General features: G+C 49.4%; 2 protein-coding genes across 3 annotated transcripts in view; one reads left to right on the top strand and one right to left on the bottom strand.

The window, feature by feature from the left end:
- Positions 1 to 100: 100 nt before the first annotated feature.
- Positions 101 to 17,922, bottom strand: TSNAXIP1 (translin associated factor X interacting protein 1). The gene is given in 19 exon segments (XM_060288300.1): positions 101 to 341; positions 552 to 658; positions 753 to 879; positions 1,088 to 1,197; positions 1,298 to 1,444; positions 1,598 to 1,723; positions 1,958 to 2,085; positions 2,162 to 2,210; positions 2,389 to 2,498; positions 2,501 to 2,557; positions 2,980 to 3,115; positions 3,452 to 3,642; positions 4,214 to 4,307; positions 5,464 to 5,590; positions 5,720 to 5,832; positions 6,236 to 6,269; positions 11,002 to 11,266; positions 13,601 to 13,685; positions 17,806 to 17,922. Coding segments are annotated over 19 exon segments (2,364 nt in total).
- Positions 17,923 to 18,457: 535 nt separating this feature from the next.
- The window catches only part of RANBP10 (RAN binding protein 10), a 63,424-nt gene continuing 56,234 nt past the window's right edge, over positions 18,458 to 25,647 (top strand). For both annotated transcript variants that reach the window (XM_070044221.1, XM_030863616.3), the window contains exons 1-2: positions 18,458 to 18,698; positions 19,482 to 19,593. In XM_070044221.1, coding sequence (XP_069900322.1) covers positions 18,464 to 18,698; positions 19,482 to 19,593 — 347 coding nt within the window. In that variant the 5' untranslated portion in view covers positions 18,458 to 18,463. The remainder of the gene's footprint in view (positions 18,699 to 19,481; positions 19,594 to 25,647) is intronic.

The raw sequence follows: 25,647 nt of genomic DNA, 5'->3' as shown, positions 1-25,647 counted from the left end.
CCCAGCATAACCTAGAGAATAGCATGGGTTCAGACAAACAATTTTATAACAACAGTCAGAGGTTAGCAGCACGGGAGCACTCAGGCTGCCCACAGTGGCCTCAGCTTGCAGGTTCCTGCTCTCAGGGCCCCATACGCCTAACATCACTCATCTGAAGCTGTTCCAGTGCAGCCTGGAGCCTTATCACAATGCCTTCTTCCTTTTCCTTGCCCTCTTCTGGCAGTTCTGTCATGGGGAGCTGGAAGGCCTGGCTCAAATAGCTGTTTAGGGTCTGCTTGTCCAGGCTGGGATCAGTGTTCATCAAGGCCTCACGTACCTTGGGTAGGGTCACCTCATCGTGGCTGCCCCCACAAAGAAAGAGAGAGATAGACCTTGATTGTCCTCTCTGTACCTCAGACCCCAAGATGCCCTCTCCCAGGCTTGAGCAGTATGTAGTGCCCAGCAGCAAGCTCGGTGCATAGGGAGACCTGGGGCTTGAGGTGCTACTCTGTGGCCCAGCCTGTAGGACTTGCCTATGACTAAGTGAGCCTGAGGTCCCCAGGGTCACTCACAGTTCCAGGTCCAGCTCCTGCTTTAACTCCTGTAAGTATTCATCCTTTTCATCCATGTACTGTTCCCACAGCTTTTGTACAAAGGGCACGCTCTGGCCCTCCTTGTCCTGGGAAGGGGCCACAAGGCAGGGTGAGAGTACACGGGCTAGGGTCCAGCAGAGGCTAGGGCAGGACTGGGCAAGTTCCTGGGCCCCAACCCACCTCCATAAATAATACGCAGTAGTTGAGCAAGTCTGCATTGCTGCTGCTGGGATGCCAGCCCCCTGCCTCCATCAGCTCCTGAATTCTCTCGTCCTTCTTGAAGGGGAAGGTACTCTTGAGGGCAGTGCTGTAGGGAGACACGAGGGCTGACAGGCCTGGCTGATGCCTGCCTACCCATCTCCCCGCACCCCTCTGCCAGCCCCACTGGTGCTCAAAAGGGCAGAATGCACTGAGTCTGGCCTTTTCCCACCAGGCTCCCCTTCCCCCTGCACAGCTAGGAGCTTGGCCAGAGGTCATGCTGGGCTGAAGTTCGGGGTGGCCAACTGGTCTCGCACCTTAACTGCTCCATGGTTAGTAGCCCCTCGTTCTGGCTGTCAGCACTGGTCATCTCCTTCAGCAGCTGTGCTATTGTCTCCTTCTGCTTGATGTACACACTCTCTTTCCTCTAGGGGGGAAGCGTTGACCACCTTGCTGTTTCCTAGAGGGGTGGGGATAGAGCTGGCCTATGCCGGAGACAAAGGGTGGAGGGCCAGGCCCAAGCTTACCTTTCCCATCAAGATTGCATAGAACTGACTCATGACCTCATTGGAGTGGAAGAGCTTGGTATATTAAAAAATGGTGTAAGCCCAGGCCATGGCATCACCAGGCCCAAAGCGACGCTCCAGGAAATTGAAGAAGAAATCTGGGAACTTCTGCAGGGTAGGGGGAAGACTGCTTGGTCCGCCTGCCCCACGTCTGTTGGCCCTCCTCCCTGTTCCCTAGCACCTTGAGGGACACCCCCACCCCCCCATGCACCAGAGGACTCAGGCAGCCACACCAGGCCAAAATGGCTAGAGAGATCTGACCTGCTTCTCAGTGATACGTTCCTTCCAGGCATCCTTGAGGAGGTTTACCACATCCTTCTTGGTTGGCTTCTTGTTCTGCATGACACCATCAAACCGAAGGAAAGGGGGGATGGATTCCCCATAACCCTGTATGGAACCATGTCAGCTTATCTCTGGGCCCCTCTGTAGCCCCACCAGCAAGCAGGGCAGAGCCCCAGATAGTTCCCCCAGAACCTCAAGTCTTCTCAGCAGCAAGAAGACTTGCTGGCCATTCTGACTCTGGCCCCAAGCCTCCTGAGCCCAGGGATTTCTCAGCAGCAAGAAGACTTCTGGCCATTCTGACTCTGGCCCCAAGCCTCTTGAGCCCAGGGACTCCCCTACCAGACCAGGGAAGAAGTCTTTCTCCTGGAGCAGCCCCTCGCCAATCTCCAGGAGCACATCCACCAGCTGGTCGCTGTTCTTGCCCTCGGCCAGCATTTGCCAGCGATCTCGTCCTCCAGCCACCACATCTGCAGGTGGGGAGAGGGAGCTGGAGTCCAGACCACGCACTTGAGCAGTCCCTAGGGCTCCCATGGCCAGCATTACCTTCACACTTGGACCAGTCTGGCCGCGGTATGGCCGTGCGCTGGATCTCCTGCAGCTCGGAGTAAAACTGGTCCTGCTCCTTCAGCTCGTGTGCAACTGCAACAGCATCTTGTGCTCCTTGCAGAACTCTTCATAGTCGTCTCTCAGGCTGTCCAGCTGTGAGCAGGGTGATTGGTCCTTGCTACTCACCTGCATGGCCCTTCGCTACCCTGCCTGCCCACCAGCACCTGCTCCTGCAGATCCTTGAGGGTCTTCTCCTGCATTTCAAAGTCCCTTCTGGGCACCACGTCTCCAAAGTTGGCCTTCATGGTGTTGAGTTCCATCTGCCTGCGGGTCAGTCTTGCCGGGCCATCTTCAGAGCCACTGTTAACTTCACAGGGTCCTCCTCCCAGACACCTGCCAGGGGGCCCGCCAGCTCATGTCACCCTGCCTCTGGTGCCTGTAGCCCAGGGCAGGGTTGAGTGTCCCTTGGGGCATGTCCCAGGTCTTCCTGCTCTCCCAGCTTGGGAACCCCCGAGTCTTTCCACAGTGCTACCAGCATAGGGCTTTGAGCTTAAATAGAGAAGCCCAGGATGTGGAGTACCAGGCCTGTCCTGCCCTTAGGGAGTCTAGGCTGCTTCAGCTGCCAGTGATTGTTTCCTTCGTAAACAAGTCTATGATTCTCAGGCCAGCTCAGAAGATCCACAGACCCAGGTGGCAGCAGGAACATCTCCCATCGTGAATGAGCAGATAATAGGAGAGTTGAATGAATAGGAGTGGTGAGAGCCAGACTCCTCTCCAGCGCCTCTTCAGGGGAGAGAAACCCACCTTGGGCTTACCTGGGGACTGGGCTAGTGACATGTCTTCCCGCTGGTACCGTAGCTCATTCAGGTCTGCAATAAGGATCTTACGGGCATCTTGCTCGCTGAGGTAGCGCAGATACTCCTCAGCCAAGTTCTTCCTCAGTTTGGTCACCTGTTGGGAAAAGAACAAGAAAGGTAGAAGGAGGAGGAGACTGGTCATTCCTGAGAATCCAGCAAAGTGCCGAAGCTTCCTCCTGTGGAGAAAATCTGGCAGCCAAGGAGCGGGACTCTGCTGGCATTTGGGGCCATACCAAGCCAGTGCTGAGCTGAGGAGGAGGGCAGCATGTGGAGAGAGGGGTATGGGGGGAGGTGGTGGCTCTGTGTATCATTCCAGGCAGAAGGGTGGAGAGAGCTAGGGGGTCACCCCAGGGCTGAAGGCCTGAAGGTCACCCCTGGGGTGGGAGTGGGAGGAATTGAGGGAGTTGGTCACCATATTACTCCCTTTCACCTCACTCTGCAATGAGATCTTCTCATTCTTATCAATGAGTTTTAGCAAATTCATCTTCTCTTTCTTCAGCATGGAGATTTCATCTCTCTCCTTAGCCCTCATGGCCAGGATCCTCTCGTTGCAGTCCTCATTCACAGTGACAAGCTTTGCCTTCAGGGGCTCCAGAGCCCGAATCTTCTCCCTCTGGTCGGCTAAGCAGGGACAGGTGGGAGAGTCCCTTTGGGGCCATGGAGGACAAACAACCAGGAGACACTGATCCTGAGGTCGCAGTGAGTGGCTATGTCCCTTGCAAACTCGAGGAGTCTATACATGCCTGTTCAAAGCATAGCTCCTGCTTAAGTCCTTGCACTTGCTTTTAAACCAGGGGCAGAGTCCCGATGAGGACCAGGGTCTCACCTATGCCCTTTACCCATACGGCCTTTAGTCCTGCAGCTGCACCATGCCCAGCACCTCCTGAGCCTGGTGAGGGAAGCCCCCTCACTTCCCAGGGGTACACCCTCCCTTCTGGGCTTCACTGTCAATAGAAAAGATGCTCTATTTCCCACAGATACTGCCCCACCATGCTTCCCAAGAATGGGAGGTAGTCAGTTGCCCTGGGGTGCCCTATCACATGACAGTGTAAGCAAAAAGGCTAAGGGGGGCTTGGTGACCTCAAAGCCCAGTTTGTAGCTGCCCCAGCCCTGCTGCAGAACCCAGAAGGTCAGACTAGGATCCTCTCTGCCTCTTCCAGGCTGGGGCCAGGCAGGGAGCCTGCAGTCTTACCCAGAATCACCTCATATGCATTCTTGATGGAGGATAGCAATGGCTTGTATGTTTTGAAGTCCTCTATGAAAAATTCAAAGATTTCTCTGTAAGGCTGGCAAGAAAAGGGAAACTGTCACCTCCTGGCCTATAGCTGCCACTCTCAGTGGGACCTAAGTTTTTCTTTGCTTGGATTAGAAGTGTTCTAGCATGAAGCTGCCAGGCAACTCACATTCAAATAAATGCCACAGGCACCACTGGGGTCTCTCACAGTCAGGGAGCTGAGGGGCGGCTCCATCCCTCTCAGCTGCTCTCTGGTGACCTCTCCTGGTGCTGTCTCTGAGACCTGGCAGACGACCTGGGTCAGGACCTCCCCCTCTCTACCTGAGCCCCCTCTGGCTCTCCAGGCAGCCAGCCTCCTCCATGCACTGTGCTTCAGCTGGCCTCTTACCAGCACCCCTCCCCATCTTACAGCTCTGTGGGGGCAGGAGAAGGTCTAAGGCTCTAGCTTCCAAGTAGAGGTATGGTTTCCTGTCCCACTCGGACACACAGGAAGCTTTCGGAGGCAACACTGTGTATTGGAATGAGCACAGGCTCCCGAACCAGCCCTGAGTTTGAATCCTAGCTCCACTACTGCATAGCCGGATGCCTTCTCTGAGCTTCTGCTTCTTTGTTGGCGAGGTTCCTTTAGCTTGTGAGACCATATCTAAGGCCCCACTCAGAGCCTGGCACACAGACAGTGCTCAGCAAATGCTTCTGTCAGTGACTAAGTCAGAAGTGAGGGATTCCCAGTCATCATTTCCATCTGAGCAGGGATTGGGTGATTCCTTCCCTAATATGCATCAGAATCTAGGTTACATCTAGATTTCTCTCTGTATCTGGCTAAGTTCCTCAAGCTTGGGGCTGTTGTTACTGGGCTGGTAGACATTGTATGACCCCTGCTTGCCCGACTGCCAGGATTTAGGCTCCATTCACTGATACCCAGTGACCCAAGGTCGGTGCTGGGGATCACAGAAGCGACTGGAGTCAGCATTCAGGCCACCTGACTCAGGTAAAGAAACCCAACCCTCAGGAGAGTTTTGGTTCCATGCTGGTAGACTTGCCTGCTCACTGGCTTTGTTAGAGAACAAGTTTCTCTTACCAGGAAGGGGAACCCAAGAGAGCTGGGAAAGGCTGGTCTCACCTGAATGTCTGAAGTGCCTAGTCCTGGTGAGTAAGGTTTCTTCCCAGCCCTGCCCCTGCCCTCCCCCCAGTTATTCTGTGGCTCTAACCTGCAGCCTTAGCTCCTGGGCAGAATCTGTGCCCAGGTCCAGCAGGAGGAGCTCCTTGCGTAGGTAGTTCTCTAGTTGCTCTAGGTACCTTGGCTTGGTAGTGCCCAGGGGCTGCTGCTGCCAGCTACTGCAGGGAGTGGTGGACTGAGATGTGATGGACACCCCACCAGGCCCTTGTGCCCTGGGTCTGGGGCAGCAACACCCCTGCACTGTTTCTGGGCCCAGTCCGTCCACCATCAGGCTAACCCTGGTTTACCCTACTCGCTTCCGGTAGTCATCTGAACAGGGCTTTCGATTATGCAGAATGGTCTGGTCACTGATGTATGTGGGCCTTGGGGACAGGTGGCCACCGATGGAGAACAGACAGGACTATAAGAAGGGACAGGTGGGGTTACCATGACAATATTGCTCCCCTTCCTGATGTTCCTCTCCAGGCTCCTCCTCCACTCCTGGGTTCCCCCCCCAACATCTCTTAATATGGTTCATAATTAAGACTGTGGTCCTTAGAGTTAGAGAGGGATTAGATTAAACCCTAGGGTCCCCTCATTGGTTATGTGACCACAGACTGAGCCTCAGTCTTTGCATCTGTAAAATGGGAATGGTTGTGCTCCCCATTGCATTGTATTGTTGTGAGAATGCAACGAGAAAGAATAGAGAGTGGTTTACACAGACTCAGGCACCTTCTAGGAGCTCAGTAAAGGTGAGTTCTCTTCTGTAGGTTTGTCAGTGAGTATTGAATACCTATGCTATGAAAACAGATATGAGTACTTACTGGGACCATCTCTTGCCCCCACAGCACAGTCCAGCTAAAGAGAGACAGGGGAGGGCAGGCCCAGCCTCAAGCCTGGACTCTCAGGCAGGGCTGCAGAGATGCAGCAGGGTGACCTGTGGACCCCGGGAGGAGACTAGGCTCTACCCCCTGGGGGAGGGGGAGGGGAGAGGTGGTAGGGCCCTGAAGTAGTGGGATCTCATTTTGAACCTTGAGCAGGGGGACGGGGTAGTAGTATTTATGAGCTTGTTTTTTCAACTTTTTATGAAATACTCAAAACATGAGAGAAAAAAATGACTCTCTTACCCAGCGAAGCCTACTTCTAGGGTTCATCCATTCAGTCATTCATTTGTTCATCAAACATTTCTGGGTCCATAGCACATGCCAGCCGCTGCTGGGTTCTGGGACATGAAGGAAGCTGGGGGTATGATGGAAGTGGGATGACAAATGAACTGATAAGCAGGTAGTAACTGAAGCTGATGCAGGTCACAGGAGTGTTGGAGCCCTGACTGGAGGGTGCCAGGGGAGGCTGGTCCTCTTAGAGGAGGAAATGATGATGTCAGTGATTTCAGTAAAGCTTGAGTGACTTCATGGGAGGAGCTGAGGTCACTCTGGAAGAGAGTGATGTGTCAGGGGAGGTGGGGCGGGGTGCACAAAGACTGCCTGGGTAGCGCCAATACCTCAGGGAAACAGCAGGAGTTTTGAAGGGCTATGAACAGGGGCCAATGCCCAAGGAGGGCAGGCTGGCTGAGGCTGAGGTCTGGGCTGGCCAGTGCAGAGGGGACAGAGATGAAGCAGCAGCTTCATGCCTAAGGGCAGTCCTCAAAGCCTTACTTGTGACTATGAAAAAGTCAGAAAACTGCTAAGTGTCTAAAAACAGAAGATTCTTATACAGGCATGAAATGTTTACAAAGAGGCTTAACATGCACTATATCTCTAAGGGTTAAGTAAAGCCTGAAATTAGAGAATAAGCACAACCAGGTAAGATGAAAAACCAGAAAAGATGGAGGAAATAATCCAAAAGGTTATCAGTAATTATTCTCCAGTGATAGGCCCACGGGTGCTTATGTGTCTGTAATCGTGTATTTTTCAAATTTTTCTACAATGCACATAAGTTACTTTGAAGTTTAAAAGAACATTGAATTATTGAATTCAGTATTAAAGCCTCCTCTGTGGAAGGCCCTGAGCCCAGCTTCCAGGTTCTTCTGAGATGGAGAGAGACTAGGCCTACCACCCATGTCCCACACATCCAGGTTCTAGGAGTCCTTCCAGGCTAATGGTAACTGGATTCTGACCCTCTTAATGTGGAAAATGCCACTGTTTCCTTGGGCTCTTCTTTGCATTCTGTTAGTTCTACCTATTTTTTCTCAATCTTGCAGTCATTCATCCTTTCCCTAAATATTTTGGAAAGTACATAGTAAGCCTTGTTGCTAGGTCCCAGGGAGGACTCCAGCCTCTTGCAAGGGTCTAGGTTGACCCTATCTCTGTACTTCCAGAACTGATGGCATCATACTTCACACTCTTCATAGTCGTTTTTTTTTTCCTAATTGAAGTATAGTTGATTTACAATGTTGTGTTAACACTCTTCATAGTCTTAAGTAACACTCAGCAAATATTGTGGATGCAAGGCATAATAAAAATGAAAACACTACTTATTGGGTGTATATGTTCACACATGCTTTTCCTGGGTCCAGAATGCTCCAGCTTGACTATTCAACCTTAGCATCTCAGGGGTTCTCCTTGATACCCTTCCCAATCCCAGCGCCCACACTTCCCCATCATCACACCCCCATCTTCTCTCAGAAACACAGACTTTGTCTGTCTTGTTTACCACTGTATCCACAGTGCCTGGCACACAGTGGGAATCAACAAATATTTGTTGAATAGATAAAAACATAGGGGGGGAAAGAGAGATGATGAAACAGAATTGTAAAGAGTTTAAAGCCCTCCTATCAAAATAAGCTACCTCAAGCAGAGAAAGGTAAAAGACAAATACTAACAGTAATACAGTTGATAATGACAGGTGAGTAGATTTATACATAATTGAAATAAAGAAGGACAATCTTTTAATGTATACAAAAAACTAATCGTAGGCCACAGATAAGGTGTTAACACATTTTTAAATGAGAAACTGTATACCTTGCATTTCCTGATATAATACAATGAAATAAGAACTGATAATATAAACATACCTCTAAAACACTTAACCATTTACAGAAATTTAAAAATAAATTAATATTTTTCCCGACCCATTTATTACTTAAAGTAAAAATATAACATGTTATAGAAATGTTAAAATTACATGTTCAAAATGTTTGGGATATGATCAGAAAAGCACTCACAAGTTTTTAATTGCTTAAAATCCTTTCACTATCTAAAAATAAATGGTTGGGGCTTCCTTGGTGACGCAGTGGTTAAGAATCCGCCTGCCAATGCAGGGGACACGGGTTCGAGCCCTGGTCCAGGAAGATCCCAATGCCGCGGAGCAACTAAGCCCGTGTGCCACAACTACTGAGTCTGCGCTCTAGAGCCCGTGAGACACAACTACTGAAGCCCGCACACCTAGAGCCTGTGCTCCGCAACAAGAGAAGCCACCGCAATGAGAAGCCTGCGCACCACAACGAGGAGTAGCCCCCACTCGCCACAACTAGAGAAAGCCTGCGTGCAGCAATGAAGACCCAACGCAGCCAATCAATCAATCAATCAATCGTTCTGATGAACCTAGGGGCAGGACAGGAATAAAGACGCAGACATAGAGAATGGACTTGAGGACACGGGGAGGGGGGAAGGGTAAGCTGGGACGAAGTGAGAGAGTAGTATTAACGTATGTACACTACCAAATATAAAATAGCTAGCTAGTGGGAAGCAGCTGCATGGCACAGGGAAATCAGCTCAGTGCTTTGTGACCACCTAGAGGGGTGGGATAGGTAGGGTGGGAGGGACGTGCAAGAGGGAGGGGATATGGGGATATTTGTATACATATAGCTGATTCACTTTGTTATACAGCAGAGACTAACACAACATTGTAAAGCAATTACACTACAATAAAGATGTAAAAAAATAAAATAAAATCCTTTCACTATTAGGAAAGAAAGCCTCAAGCCTGTGGTTGCCTGAAAAGGAAAAAAATATCATAATAAAAATTTTAAACATAGGAAATAAACGTAGAAATAGATAAACTGGAAACATGAGAAGCCAAACTTAAAAATCAAGACAGAAAAAGTTTTTTTGAAAGACTATTAAAATTGATGTGATTTTTATAAAAGGACAAAGTAACCCTGGAAGACACCTGGGAAGTTGTCAAAGAAGCACCTAACCTGGTCAGTTAATGATAAGTTTTTCACATTTTCAAGAGGCCAGGCCAACAAGCACATGAAAAGATGCTCAATATCGTTAATTATTAGAGAAATGCAAACCAAAACTACAATGAGGTATCACCTCACACCAGTCAGAATGGCCATGATTAAAAAGTCTACAAATAATAAATGCTGGAGAGGGTGTGGAGAAAAAGGAACCCTCCTACACTGCGGTAGGAATGTAAATTGGTGCAGCCACTATGGAGAACAGTATGGAGGTTTTTTTAAAAAACTAAAAATAGATTTACCATATGATCCTGCTCCTGGGCATATTTCCAGAGAAAATTGTAATTCGAAAAGATACATGCACCCCAATGTTCATAGCAGCACTATTTACAATAGCTAAGACATGGAAGCAACCTGAGTGTTGATCAACAGATGAATGGCTAAAGAAGATGTGGTACATATATACAATGGAATACTACTCTCAGTCATAAAAGAGAATGCAATAATGCCGTTTGCAGCAACACGGATGGACCTAGAGACTATCATATTAATGAAGTAAGTCAGAGAAAGACAAATATATAATATCACTTATATGTGGAATCCAAAAAAATGATACAGGGCTTCCCTGGTGGGGCAGTGGTTAAGAATCCGCCTGCCAAAGCAGGGGACACGGGTTCGAGCCTTGGTCTGGGAAGATCCCACATGCCGCGGAGCAACTAAGCCCGTGCGCCACAACTGCTGAGCCTGCATGCCACAACTACTGAAGCCCATGCACCCTAGAGCCCGTGCTCTGCAACAACAGAAGCCACCGCGATGAGAAGCCCACGCACCACAAGGACGAGTAGCCCCCGCTCACCGCAACTAGAGAAAGCCCGCACAGCAACGAAGACCCAACGCAGCCAAAAATAAATAAATAAATTTATAAAAATAAAATAAAATAAAAATTTAAAATGATACAAATTAACTTATTTACAAAACATAAATAGGCTCACAGGTACAGAAAACAAACTTACGGTTACCAAATGGGATAGAGGGGTGGGTGTGGGGGAGATAAATTAGGAGTTTGGGATTAACATATACACACTACTATATATAAAACTGCTAAACAACAGGGACCTACTGTATAGCACAGGGAACTATATTCAATATCTTGTAATAACCTATAATGGAAAAGAACCTGAAAAAGAATATATATATTATATATGTAAAGCTGAATTACTTTTCTGTACACTTAAAACTAAGACAACATTGTAAATTAACCAGACTTCAGTTAAAAACAAACAAACAACCGAAAAACAAGAACAAAAACAAAGGGAGACTAGCCTTGAAAATTTCCTGAGCAGACAAAACCAGTTTAGTCATAGAAATAAAGCTTAATTTAGCTTATTTTGGGAGACTTAAAAAATAAAAAAGGCCCATCTTCGTGCTCTGTCTGCCGTTTCTGTAAAGAGAAAAAAGTCACCCTACTTTGATTGCTGGGCATATGCTGCTTTCTTGTCCTGGTTGTTAACAGCTGGTAAGGCCTCCACAAGCGGGTGGTTGGGAGGCGGCGTTCCCGGGAGCTCCGTGCTCTCTGCTTCCCCCTGCAGGTGAAAACGGGAAGGGCGGCCCCGGGGGTCGGGGGCGGCAGGAGGCAACAGCGTCCTCTGGTGGTTGAGAACGGTGTTACTGCCGCCGCGCAGAAGAAAGGGAGTGAAAGAGCCTGGCCCCAGGTCCACTGAGTAGGTGGCAGCTGAGGGGGACGGGGAGCAGGCGCCCCAAGTAATCGGATCTTTCGGGACTGTGGCTGTGCTTGGTCTCCGCTTAGAGTCTACATACCCCTTTCCCTCCCTGATGTCAGGGTCCCCATGTTTGAAGTACCCAGCCTCACAAAGTGTACAGCTCATGTGTCCCCAGATCCTCCAGACAAGACATACTCGCACAAAGAAAACCACCACAGCCCACAGTTCTGCACTGTGAGCTGGAGTTATAAATTTGCTCAGATGTGTTTTTTCACCTGTAAGATTTGGACAATGGCTCTTTGCTTGTTAAATAGTAATAACAATCTTATGATCATATCAACAAAAGCCCCCAAATCTTAATAACACAGTATTTTTTTTTAATTTCAGGGAAGAATATGCTTCCTTTTTTTTTTTTTTGCCACGCCACGTGGCATGCAGGAATGTGGATCTTAGCTCCCAGACCGGGGATGGAACCTGTGCCCCCTACAGTGGAAGTGTGCAGTCCTAACCACTGTACTGCCAGGGAATTCCCCAGCATTCATTTTTATTTTTTTTTTAATTTTTATTTATTTATTTTAGGTAAGAAGTGGATTTATTTAGAGAGAAACACACTACACAGACAGAGTGTGGGCCATCTCAGAAGGTGAGAAAGGTACCAGGGTATGGGCTTGTTAATTTTCATAGGGGTGGGTAATTTCATAGGCTAATGAGTGGGAGGAGTATTCCAGCTATTTTAGGAAGGGCCGAGGATTTCCGGGAATTGGGCCACCACCCACTTTTTGATCCTTATGGTCCGTCTTGGAACTGTCACGGCACCTGTGGATGTCATTTAGCTTGCTGATGTGAGCATATACTGAGGCTCAAGGTCTAGTGGAATTCGACTTGTCCGCCATCTTGGACCCATTGGGTTCTAATCAATTTATGTCATGTCTTCGGGCTATGTCATTCTTTCAAAGGTTGTGTGCCCTGCCCCCTTCCCTCCTGTTTCATTCCCCTCTCAGAGATTTTACTCCCATATTCTTATGGGAAGCAGAGGGCGATAGTCTGTCTTCTGTAACTGCTTCCAGGCTGAGTAGGGGCATCAACCCTGTCTGTCAGGGAGTAAAAATCTCTGGATGCCTGATCTAGGGGCCCCAGGGGCAGGGCAGCTCCTTGTTTTAAGTCGGTATGGGCTGGAATCCTCACATAGCCAGCATCTTAATGTGGAACTATTGTAATTGTTTCCGTAGCCTTTCTATGAATCTCCTTGATGATGAAGCACTTTTTTTTTAACAGCATCAGAGTACAAAAATATAGTTTTAGATGCTATCCCTTCCAAGGTAGTCTCCCAACCAGGTGTTAGTTCCCCGGAAGTCGCAAAGAGATGGCACAGAAGATGTCACCAACGGTGTTGATGATGAACAGGAGTTGGTCTAGCTATAAGCTTATCACTGTCCCTTCGTGGTCACCAGCTGAAACTGTGCACGTCAAATACAGACTTGAACCCACGTGGCCGGGACTCAAACCCTGTCAAAACCCTGATTGGGACTCGAACCCTTGTGGCTGGGGCTCAGACCCAGCCAACACCCACAGTCTTCCAACTGAGATCACACACCTGGTTTCAGGGCTTAATGAAGCTCAGGTTCTTGACGTCTCATTGCAGAAAGAATTCAGTGAGAGACAAAGTGATAGGTAAGAAGTGGATTTATTTAGAGAGAAACACACTCCACAGAGTGTGGGCCACCTCAGAAGGTGAGAAAGGCCCCCAGCATTCATTTTTATATAAAAACTTTAAAGAACATGAATGGAGGGAGAACCTGTCATGAGGCTGGTAAAGAGTCTCTACCTCCAGTGCAGAGCCAACAGCACAATGGAGAAACATCCTTTACTACTGTCTTCACATACATACAGCAATTATGGTGCACATATACCAGCCACTCAAGTACCACATCAGGCACTGTGGCTGTAAAGACAAAAAGATATAGTCATAGCTCTGAAGGACCTTGACAGATCTGGTGGGACCATCCCAGCACCCAGAAGAATGCCTGGCTCATGGCAGGCTGGATGAAGAAATGAGGTCCACTCCAGAATGCTGCGTTGCAGGGGAAGGTTATCTGTGGGCAGGAGCTGAGTCTCTCTCTGCTCGGGGAGGTCTGGGAAGCCTGTTCCGGTGAGGTGCAGCAAGTGTGCACGTTCCCCCATCCCAGAGCCTGCTGGACCTGGCCTCTGAGCCACACTCCCCTAACTGGGGAGAAGCCGCTTGGTGGGGCATAGTTCGGGTGGGTGGTGCTTTTGGGTTGCAGAGAGGGAGGCAGAAAGGATCTGGGGATCAAAATTTAGGGTTCCAACAGGACACGGCCACTAACCAGCAGCGTCTTGCGTTTCTGAGTATTCTTGGCTTCTGTGAGGAAGGAATCATCTACGATCGCTCCTAAAGGTCGCAAGTGTGCTCTGCACAGAGAAGGAGAAGGAAGTGGTGGGTGACAGAGCCTTGAGTGGGAAGTACACTTCCACTCTTCCCAGAGCCACAAGACATGGCTTCCTTTCCCCTCAGAGCCAGGCTCTGGGTCTTCCCAGTGCTGCCTCCAGATTCCCAGAGGTGCTGCCAGCAAGCTCCTGGCTCGGGGCCCAAACCATTTTCCCACATTCCCAGAAACCTTCTCATCACTAGAGTCTCAACAACTCCTGCAGTGGCAGGACACCCTCACCATGAACCCAGAGAACCCTGCAGGCCTATACTTCCCTTCAGTGTTTAGCTGTGGCTGTGATGACAGTTCCGTGCATGTGACAGCCACATTCTGGGGGTGTGATACCAAAAGCAGGTGCTATAGGACAAGAAGTACAGGGTCTGGTGTCCAAGAGCCAGGGTGGGAGTCTTGAGCCTCTACTTACTGGCTGATAGGGCCCAGAGGCTGACATCTGTGTTTCCAATAGGGACCCCCTTGGGCAAGTCATTTAACTTCTTTCAGCCCAGTTTCCTCACAAGGAGGTGGAGACATTTCTTGCATTTTCTATCTCACAATGTTGTGAAGTTTAAGTAAGAGTAAAAGAGATATGCAAAAATAACCTGTAGGGACTTCCTCGGTGGCGCAGTGGTTAAGAATCCACCTGCCAATGCAGGGGACACGGGTTCAAGCCCTGGTACAGGAAGATCCCACATGCCGCAGAGCTACTAAGCCCGTGAGCCAGAACTACTGAGCCTGCGCTCTAGAGCCCGCGAGCCACAACTACTGAAGCCCACACACCTAGAGCCCGTGCTTTGAAACAAGAGAAGCCATGGCAATGAGAAGCCCGCGCACCTCAATGAAGAGTAGCCCCCGCTTGCCACAACTAGAAAAAGCCAGCAAGCAGCAACGAAGACCCAATGTAGCCAAAAAATTAAAAAATTAAAAATTAATTAATTTAAAAAAACATTAAAAAAATAAACTGTAAACAGCAAGGAGCTGCAGAGATATTAACTGTGACAGCAGGATGTGGGAAAAGTGGATCATAAAGAACCACTTTTAACTCCTAGGCCTCTTGGGGAGAGCCATCATTGCTCAAGCTAGGAAGGCATTTGGGGGTCTAGAGGAAGGGCTGCCTGTGGGCAGTCAGACTTAGGTGGAACAAAAGGAAGAAGTGATCCCAGTAATCCATGGTGGCGGCAGGTGGGAGTGATTTATGCCACCAGATAGACTTGTGCCTTCATTCCCCTTGCTAGCTGGTGGCCTTGGGTATGCTGTTTAACCTCTTGAAGCTCAGTGTCCTTGTTCATAAAACTGAGACAAGGATTACCCAAACTCCAGGGAAGTTGAGAGCAGTGACGTGATCCCAGTTGGGAAACCCTGTCCTGCAGGGTTCTTCAGTCCTACTTCATGGAGCAGTGACACACCAAACTCCAGTTCTCTATTGTCTCTAAACTGAACAAATGTGAGCAAACCATGTCGAATACGCAGCCGGTGTGGAAAAGGAAAGGCTTTTGCTCAGATGTTTATGGGTTTGAGACAGGATGCAGCAGATCAACCCACCTGCTCACTGGGTTAAATCATACCTTCCTGTCAAGACCAGTCAATTTTCTAAACTCTGTTCTTGCTCCTACTGGAACTACCACATGGGGCAAGGTGAGCAAGAAAACTATGGGGAACTCTACAAATCCTGAGAAGTTGCCAGATGGAAAATCTCTGTAGGTAACATGTTAGTTTTTAGTTGTTGTTGTTGTTGTTGTTGTTTTTCAGAAAGAACTCAGTGAGAGACAAAGTGATATGTAAGAGGTGGATTTATTTGGAGAGAAACACACTCCACAGACAGAGTGTGGGCCATCTCAAAGGCGAGAGCGGCCGGTAACATGTTAGTTTTGAATGCCAAGGGAGACAGTAGTCAAAAACAGATTCGCGAATATTAATTTTAAAAACATCTGGGGCTTCACTGGTGGTGCAGTGGTTAAGAATCCACCTGCCAAAGCAGGGACACAGGTTTGAGCCCTGGTCCAGGAAGATCCCACATGCTGTGGAGCAACTAAGCCTGTGCGCCACAACTACTGAGCCTGCGCTCTAGAGCCCGCAAGCCACAACTACTGAGCCCACATGCTGCAACTACTGAAGACCACGAGCCACAACTACTGAGCCCGCATGCTGCAACTACTGAAGCCCGCGTGCCTAGAGCCCGTGCTCCACAACAAGAGAAGCCACTGCAATGAGAAGCCTGTGCACCGCAATGAAGAGTAGCCCCCGCTTGTCACAACTAGAGAAAGCCCGCACGCAGCAACGAAGACCCAACGCAGCCAAAAATAAATAAATAAAATAAATAAATTTTAAAACACCTGGTAGAGTCTATACACTTATCCAAAAAGCTTAGGATGCTTCTTTAGTATTATATTAAATATTTTACACCAATTCTCAGAGAGGAATGGGAAATAGATTATCTATATTTCTACTTCAAAGGTGGAGAAAACTCAGTTATTTAACTACTGGCAAGCAGTGGGTTTGACAGGGGGTAAATCCTGGTATTGAGTGAAGTCAAGCTACTGAGTTCCATCCACAAATCTACTGTGCCAGGGATGTGAGGCTGAAAGGAGAAAGCCAATGGGGAGGGGAAACCTGCTGCAGGAAAATGCACAATTCAAAGGTCCCTTTATTTATTTTTTGGGGTACACTGTGTGGCTTGCGGGATCTTAGTTCCCCGAGCAGGGATTGAACCCAGGCCCTCGGCAGTAAGAGTGCAGTGTCCTAACGACTGGACCACCAGGGAATTCCCTCAAAGTCCCTTTTAGAGGGTCCTGCTGACATTCGTGTAGTGCTAAGGTCTGGCCCATGCTTCATCATCCTGGCCCTGCTCTAAGGGGAGCTGGAGGAGGACACCCACACTATTCCTCTAAGGGAAGCAGTGAGCTTGGCCCAATATACTATACACCACTAAACACTGGTGAATGAAGAATATGGGCAGGAATGATGTTTTGTACTGTCACCAAATTCAGCATCAGCAATTACATTGTGCTTCCTTCTTAAAATACATGGGGATTCTCTTTCTGAGTCCGTTTCATATCCCTTTCAAACATGATTGCAGTTTCCTAAATCATTCGTGTGTTGGGTAACAACACTCTTTCTCAAGCTTGCTGTCTGGTTTTTGTGATTCATTTCGTGACTTTTCTCGGCTTTGTCTGTCAAGGCGGCATTTAATTTCTTGACTTTTCTAGGCTTTCTCTGTCAAGGCAGCTGACCATGGGGGATTAGAGTTTAGGTGAGATCAGGTTTTTTGCATTAGGAATGAGTAGAAGCGAGAAAGTACATTCATTAAACACTTACTGAATGCCTATTATGTGCAAGAGCTGTCATGAGAGCTTCATATATGCTGCCTAAATTTTCCCAACAGTTTAAGGTGGGCTGTGTCATTCCCATGTTTGAGATATGGAAACAGAGGCCCAGAAATTAAGAGCCTTCTCTTAGCTCTCAGAGCTAGAAAGGTATTTAGCCAAAATTTTTGTTTTAATATGTATACTTTGTGGCTTTCCTGGCTAACGGAGCTTGTTATCATATTTGCAGTGTCCAGATGCTGCACCCCTGAAGACAGGCAGGAGCTACCTTGAGGCCATGGGATGTTCTTGGACTGCTTAGAGATGCTTCTTTGTCATAAGCCAGTGGGTGAAGAGGTTGTTTATCCTTGTGGCTAATATCTCAGGTATGGGTCTCACATGGCTGGGTTCAAATACTAGCTCCATCACTTATAAACATGTGTAAGACACATGATCTCTTCAGGATTCTATTTCTTTATTTGTAAAATAGTGATATTACTACCTCATAGAGTTGTTGTGAGGGTTAAATATGGTGTATAGAGCACTTGGCACATAATACACGCTCAATAAGAAAAAGCTGGCTATTACTAATGATAAAGTGCGCCTGCCCTTTTACTAGAATATAACGACCTTCCTGGGCTGACAAGTCATCTGAGGTTCTGTTTCTGCACCACTGATCCTGTGGGGCTGGAGCCCCAAACCAAAGGACAGAGGCAGGAAGTGCAGAGGTCCGAATCAGGTACCATTTCTCTTTCTGGAAGTACTCAAGGCCTCCTCTCCGCCCTCAGTTAGGCCAGTGCCTACCTCAACGTGGTCGCGAAGCTGGGGCACTGCGGCTTCGGGGAGTCCATGACCCTAGGGCAGCCGGGCAGCCAGCACCAGTGGCCAGGGAAGCTGTGGTAGTTTACAGCCCGTAGCCATGGCGACCAGGTCCCAGCAGCCCAGCGGAGGGGACGGGGTCAGGATTGTGCCACGCCTCCGAGCCCCGCACCCGCGGGCTGGGAGGAAGGCCAAGTAGCAAAGGTGGACTCGAACCGGGAATAGGGTCTCCTCAGAGTCAGTCACTATAGCGGATATGATCCTAGCGACCAGAACTGAGGCAGGGAGATAAACAGAGGCCATGGGGGAGGGAGGTGAACTGAGAGGCCGGAGCCGCGTTGCCAGCGGGAATTGTAGTTTTCGGTGTCCCAGTGTCTCACCTGAGCAGGCTTATGGCTGAGAGGGTTTGTACTACATCTCCCAGAGATCCTTACGAGCCCAAGCTGGTCCGCCCCTGGAGAGCTCTGCATTGTGGGAAATGGAGTCCAAAATGTGGCGAGGCATAGTGGTGTCGAAGGAGAGGTGCCAGACTGGGACTCGGTTTCCCTGCGGCCCAGGTTGGCTCGCTGGCCATTGGCTGAAAGAGGCGGATCTGGTCCCGCTTTTCCCCGCCCCCAGTGACACAATAGCAGCTCCCTCCAAGATGGCGGCGGCGACGGCGGAGCTGGGAGCTGGGAACCTGCAGGTTGGAGACTCCTCCGGCGGGGGCACTGGATGCGGGCTGCCGTCCCCAGGGGAGCAGGAACTGAGCCGGCGCCTGCAGCGCCTGTATCCCGCGGTCAACCAGCACGAGACGCCGCTGCCGCGTTCCTGGAGCCCCAAGGACAAGTACAACTACATCGGCCTCTCCCAGGGCAACCTTCGCGTCCACTACAAAGGTATTGGCCTGTTTGGTCGCAGGGGGAGAAGGCCAGAGCGTCTGCGGGGTGGGTGTGCTGCCCAGCCCGTGCTCCATCACGTCCCTTACCCAGCTCGAGTGCTCCGGCTTGGGCCTTAGTTCCTGCGGGGTGTCTAGGGTGGTGGGGCTGACCAGGCCAAGGACTGACTGCCTAGTCTGCTCTGCCCTGAGACATCTGATGTCAGGAGAACCGCAGCAGGTGTCCAAACCCAGTGCTGGGCTGGACATTCTTCTCAGGGCCTTCCTGCTTGTTTTGGGGTACCTCCGACTCGAGCTAGGCCCTTCACCACTGCTTAGTTTCATAAGTGTCTGAAGAAAGGGGTGGTCACATCCCCTCCATTAGCCAGAGGCCCATGAGCTTGCTCACCTGCCAGACATCCCAGACAAGGCCTAGGGTTCTGCGCTAAAGTTGTGGGGGCGTCTTCCAGGGCTGCCTCTTCCTCCCCTAGTCTTCCAAGTGGGCTGCCTGTATCTTGGAGAGTCTGCCAGCAGCACTAGGGAATCTCTCACATATGCACCCACATTGCATGTACCCTCCTGTGGTTTGAATGGCAGTGTCTCAGGCAGAGCTGCTATTCTCAGGAGGAGGTGAGCCAAAGGTGGGAGGTTTATGTGTTTGCTCAGTTGTTTTCTAATTATTCCTTGGACTATGCAAGGGCTTCCTCTGGCCATGGAGGGGTGAAGTTGCCATGGAGCAGAGAAGAATGAGGCTTCCATTTGCATTTCCTTCTGCTGAAATTTCTTCCTTGCCCTCTTCTATTAGGTCATGGCAAAAATCACAAAGATGCAGCCTCAGTGCGTGCCACCCACCCCATACCTGCTGCCTGTGGCATTTATTACTTTGAGGTGAAGATTGTCAGCAAAGGAAGAGATGGGTAAGCCCCTCCTGACCACATTCTTTCCCCCAACACTGAACTGTTCCCTGTGGTCAAAGTTTGAGGTCTCCTGGTTGACACCTGTGACTGGTGTGAGCTGCTGAGCTGCATTGGTCTGGGCTGCAAAGGGTTGAATAGCGGATACCTCTGTTACCTGGCTGTGGGCATGGCCTGGTCTAAGCAGCAGCTTTTGATGACAAATAGGTACATTTTATAGAGGAGGGGCTTCTCTTTAGTGATAGTGTAATGAGATACATCAACAGGTCAGGGAAACAAATAACAAGTTTACATTAACAAATCAGCGTCCAGAATGGAGTTCCCCCACTGTTGTGTGGTGTTTGTGACTTCCCTCCTTTCACACTCTTGCTGTATTCAAGGTTCCTTTTTATCGCATTTAGTCATGGTAGAGGCCCTTGTAGACTTCAAAGGGATAGTAGAGTCTTTGCAGCATTCATCAAAGCTGTGGCAGCCACTGGTCTGTCATCTTAGGGTAAACAGCATGCACATGGTCAGAATCAGATGAGCTTGCTACTCATAAACTTGTTTTTCAGTCCAGGGACTTGAACACCAGTTGGATCAGCTTTAGGAAGGTCCTCATTAAAGTCAGCATTAGGGAGGCTCCCTATTTTAGGGTGATCCAAGCAGATACAGGAAATCAGAGGGGAGATTTTTTCATTTTTCTTCCTTTTCTTCTCCTAGTCTCCCTTTTTTTCTGGCTGTTGTCACAAAGCAGGTGTTTAAGTTATGAAATAACATAATTTTAGCTGCTTTGGAAAGGTTTTCCTCATCAGACCTTAGGTCTGGTGTGGGTAGTTTGTGAACCCCACCAGCGACCTTCCTTCCAACCCTGATGTGTGTTCTTGAGCATTCAGAATACTTCCTCTCTCCTAGGGACTGTTCCTCTTGTGGTACATGCAAAATGCCTGGCCAAGGGGCTCTGCTGGGGGCAATACTGCTGGAATTGGAGCTTTGCCTGCTTCTTCAGTGAAGTTGTAACATCTGTGCCGGGCAGGGCTCTGTGGTTGTGGGTAGGTCATGGGGCTTTGATCTCCTTGTCTGTACTCTGGGGAGCTAGGCCAGCATCTAAGCTACCTGTAATCCCAGAATTCTATGATTCTGAAATTCTGATTGTGGCAAGCTATTGCATCTTTTACTTTTATCCCCATATAGAGCATTTACCGGTAGGAAGTTTATATTATTGGAGGGCTTTAAATCTTCTATTTTCCCTTTCCACCATCTGATAAAAGCGCATGTATTTAATGTGTTTGAACTAGTGTGAATGAGAACAGCCTCTTAAAACAAAACAAACACTGCAAAAATAGTTACAGTATAGACTGAAATGTTGGTGCTGCAGTCTCATATTGCCAAAGAAATGGAGGGGCATTTCCTAAACTTGTAGGGAAGAAAATGGATTACTTTCTCCAGAGTCCTTAATCGTAGATAACAGCGAGCTAATAAAAGACAAGAACAGTTTTTGAGAAGGTCTCTACATTTCAGTTTAAATGTGGAGACCTGGGTTCCTTCACCTGGCTTTTAACATTTCAGTTATAAGTGGATCTTGCTGGAAAAGGCCCTGTATCTTGTTAGATTGCTTTACTATAGGTATTGCCTGCAAATCCAAAGAAAGTTGAGCATCTTTTCCCAACTTTCCCAGCATTTTTACATGAGGTAAATATAGCTGTTAAGCTGACCTGGAAATCTCAGTTTTAGAAAGGTCCCAGGTCATGTATGCTTGTGTTGGCCTGCTTCAGTTGGCCACTGTCAGAGGAAAGGTGTGTGAATGTCACCTATGGCCTCTTTATGTAATCCCTGAAAGCCTTCCCATGTGGCTAAGATATAGCCAGATGGACCAGGTGTGGTTTTCAGGAGGCCAAGGGCAGTTCCAGGGCAGACAGTGATCAGCTTGTTTCCTGTTTCCCGTCAGTGTTGAAGGTGTTTGGTCCATGACCCAGGTGTTAACCGGTTATGTAGCTTTCCTGTATTATTTAGTTCCGTCCTCATGGCATCTCTGGAAAGTGGCTGGAGCAGATGATGATGTACCTGTTTTGTGGGTGAGCCCTGAGCCCCTGGGATGTTTGGTGACCTGCCCTGGCTGTGGGGCTTAGGGTGCAGTGGAGTAGCCTAACTTGTCAGATGCCCTCACCTGATCCCAGACACGTGTGTCCACGCTGCTGCTGCCTTTCCCTTTTGCATTCCTTCCCTGGGTAGAGTGAGGGAATGTCCAGTTGGATTCTTAGGGGATCACAGTGTTCTTAGGGGACAGAGCTGAAAGGTGCTTAGTGCTGAGTGGGCCCAGACTGACTTACGTGCTCTGCACTGGGCTTGACTGACTTACCATCCCATTGAATCTGTAAACTTGTTTTTCTGTAGATTTGAGTACAGGCTTCCTTTGTAAAAGGTGTTTATGAACCCAGTTGTCAGTGTCATTGTTTTCCCTAAAGGCCTTTGTTCTGACGATGTCTTTTGTAGCAGAACACACTAAGCTTGTCTAATTAGAAAGGTTTCATTTCAAGGGTTATACTGATTCATACCTTCTGTGTGCCAGGTGCATGCTAGGTACAGGGAGAACAACAGTAAAGCCTGCACAGGCCAGCCTTATCCTCAGAGAGCCTCTGGCCTATTCTGTAGCGAGTCCACTGTAAGGCTCTCTACAAGAGGAGGCAGAGCCTGGGTATGATTTTGAGGGATGAGTAGGAGTTTCTCAGCAGGTGAGGCCTGTTGGGCCTAAAATGAGCCTGGTTGGTAACTGGCTTGACACCTGGGTGCTGGGCTTTCTGGGCACTCCTCAAATATAAGGGAGAGCTGGAGAAGGAGGGGTTATGTTTGAGCTAAGAGCAAGGCTTAGACTGATGGGCTTCAGCTGCATTTGCCGAGTCACCAGAGCTGGGAACCCCAGGAGCAGATCTGGTGGGGTGAGGAGACATCAGAGCCCTGCCACTGGTGCCAGGAGATAAGGGCATCTGGGTTGATCTTGTTAGGAAGCCAAGGAGGCCCTGAAACTGAGGGTCCCTGGGGAAATGACATGCTCAGGCAGAGTTCATGGACCTTTGGGTGTCTCCAGCTCTTAGTGATGACACATGGAGGGTGTGGCTGACTAGGTTGACAGATGCTCCAGTGTGACCCTCAAAATAGACTGTAACATCATCCCAGCAGCACCGGCGGTGGTGGCCTCCTGACATGTGATGAGTGGCTCTACCCAAGAACAGCAAGCCTGGGCTAGAGCACTGGATGGAGCTGCAGGGGTGGGATGCGGGCGCTCTCCTCTCCTCTGCATCTGGTGCTCAGGCCCAGGCCCTGTGGCCCTTTGGCCACAGCCAGCCTGCCTTTCCTTTCACTTGCAGCCAGCTTCCTTTGGCCAGGCAGTAATGTGCTCATCCATTAATTCTCCACATGACAGCGAGGCACCCATTGTTTTGTCCCAGGCCCAGACCTGGGCCCCAGGAGCACAGGCCTGAGGCCTATCTAGAGAGGAGGCAGATAGGCCTGTGCACATGACCTCACAGGCTGGTGTAGGAAAAGCCCATCCATGGTGTGTGCTGTACCCAAGGGTGGCCCAGAGGTTGGACTTCCTCCTGTACCTGAGAGTCTGGGGAAAGCTTCATATAAGAGGTGATGATGCTGAATCTGGAAGGGTAGGTTGGAGGGTTCCAGATGGACAAAGTGAGAAGCGACGCTCTAGACGAAAGGAACAGTGCATCAAAGACGTGGAAGACAGAGCATGAGTTAGGCAGGGGCCAGGTCAGAAATGCCTTATGTGCTTTGTCCAGAGAGCTTGGGCTTATCCTGAGGGCAGTAGCGATATACGAGGACTTTGGATCTGCCTGCACTTTTGTTATTTATTTATTTATTTACTTGGCTGCTTGGGGTCTCAGTTGGGGCATGCGGGATTAGTTGTGGCGTGTGAGATCCAGTTCCCTGACCAGGGATCGAACCCAGGCCCCCTGCTTTGGGAGCACGGAGTCTCAACCACTGGACCACCAGGGAAGTCCCCTGCCTGCACTTTTGAGAATGGATAGGGGAGAAGAAACTCTGCTGGTTTGGTTCAGCCAGGCCCCTCTGGCTGAGATTCCTGTCCAGTGCAGGCCAGTGGCTTTATTTTTATTTTATTTTTAAGAATTATTTATTTATTTATTCATTCATTCATTGGCTGCATTGGGTCTTCGTTGCTGCGTGTGGACTTTCTCTAGTTGCGGTGAGCAGGGGCTACTCTTTGTTGTCTCTTGTTGCAGAGCACGGGCTCTAGGCGCGTGGGCTTCAGTAGTTGTGGCTCGCGAGCTCTAGAGCGCAGGCTCAGTAGTTGTGGCACACGGGCTTCGTTGCTCCGCGGCATGTGGGATCTTCCCGGACCAGGGCTCGAACCCGTGTCCTCTTCATTGGCAGGCGGATTCTTAGCCACTGTGCCACCATGGAAGCCCTGGGCCAATGACTTTAGGTCCTTGACTCTGGGCATGGCTTTCCTATAGCAGTTGTCTCTTCTCTCTCTTGGTTGGCCTTTCTCCTATATGGTGGGATGCATAGGCAGGATGTTGAAGACTGGTAGCCAGAGTGGCTTCTCGGAGGTGAAAGGCCTCTGTGTGTGGCTGGTATTCTTTGGTACTCTGGTTTTGTTAAGTCCCATTTGAAAGACAACATTGTCCATGATTTTTCATGGAGACTCAGAGATCCACTCACCCAGTTAAGATCTTACCTGCCATGTTTCTGGTTTGCAGAGCTACTTGAGCACAGGCCCTCCAGTCTAGAGACAGCTTGTGGCTGGCCTCTCACCCTGGGAACCCCACTCCAGTCTCTGTGCATTGTACAGTGCTGTTGAGAAATTTGGTGCTCATCTGTGGACCTGGAGAAGGCCTGTCCTGCCAGCTCTGAGAAGTAGGTACTGTCTTTGCCCAAGGCAGGTACAAACAGTGATCATGCCCTGTTCTCACCGACATCCCCCCAGTGCTCATGGCCTCAGCAGATGCTGAGCTTTGGGCTGCATCTCTCCCTAGTAACACATTGCACTGTTTCTGGAGATGTGGTGTATTGGGGCTCTGGAGCAGCTTGGAGTGTTGTATTGCTTACCTATATTGGGGGTTAAAGCCCAGGTCTAGTTGGGTGGGTGTACTGAGGTGCAGCTCTGGCCTAGAGTGAGAGGACTGGAGTCCACATAGCATCCTCTTTTCTGGTAAGATCTGTTCCTGCCCTGAGCACATCTGGGCTTCCCTGAGACCTCCCTGCCCACTGTATGTCACCACCCAGGCTCCAACTTCGAGGTGAGAGTGAGGAGTATGGCTTCTTTCTTCATAAATGGGGACTTCCTTGGTCAAGGATCAGCCTCTAGAGAAATTCCTAAAATTCACTTCACATCTACCCCTCCACCACCCCACCCCCATTATTTTTTGTTCTCGGGAATGTTTGGTCTTTTCTTTTCTTTTTGGGGGCCACACCGTGCAGCTTGCGGAATCTTAGTTCCCTGACCAGAGATCAAACCCGGGCCCCCTGCAGTGGAAGCGCAGAGTCCTAACCACCGGACCACCAGGGAATTCCCTGGTCTTTTCCCTAGATGAGTCACCAGGTAAGGGAGATTCCCTGTTAGAGGGGGAGCAGGGAGCTCATCAGAGTGGAGCACAGGAGGCTGGTCTCAGCAGCTCTGCATGGCAGGCACTGTGTGCCATCCTATTCTGGGACCATTGGGAGGGAATCAAGGGCCCAGAGTGGGTGGTCAGAGGTTAGAAGGAAGGGACTGATCACTAGGAGAGGGGTGGATAACACCGTGTCAGAATGTGCAAGGATGTTCCTCTGCCTCCCTAGAAATTTTGTTTAAAATCCACATAAAATGTCTTTCTAGCTCTAGGATCCTTGGTGTTCTGTTGTAATTGAATTGTGAGGTTGTGACTCTTGCTAGAAATGAGACAAGGGGACTTGGTGCTGGAACAGGGCCCAGCCCCCTGCCATGAAGGGGCCAGTGAAAGATGCTCTGGACTGTGTAGGGAAGCGGGGGAGGGGTAGGTCTTAGCATTCCTTGTACACTCTCTTCCTCTCCTACCTCTTGGACCTTAGAGATGGCCTGGGATTCAG

Source organism: Globicephala melas, chromosome 19 (assembly GCF_963455315.2).
Source record: "Globicephala melas chromosome 19, mGloMel1.2, whole genome shotgun sequence".
Lineage (NCBI taxonomy): Eukaryota > Metazoa > Chordata > Mammalia > Artiodactyla > Delphinidae > Globicephala > Globicephala melas.
Note: the sequence above shows the minus strand (reverse complement) of the source record. Positions and strands in the feature narration are given on the sequence as shown.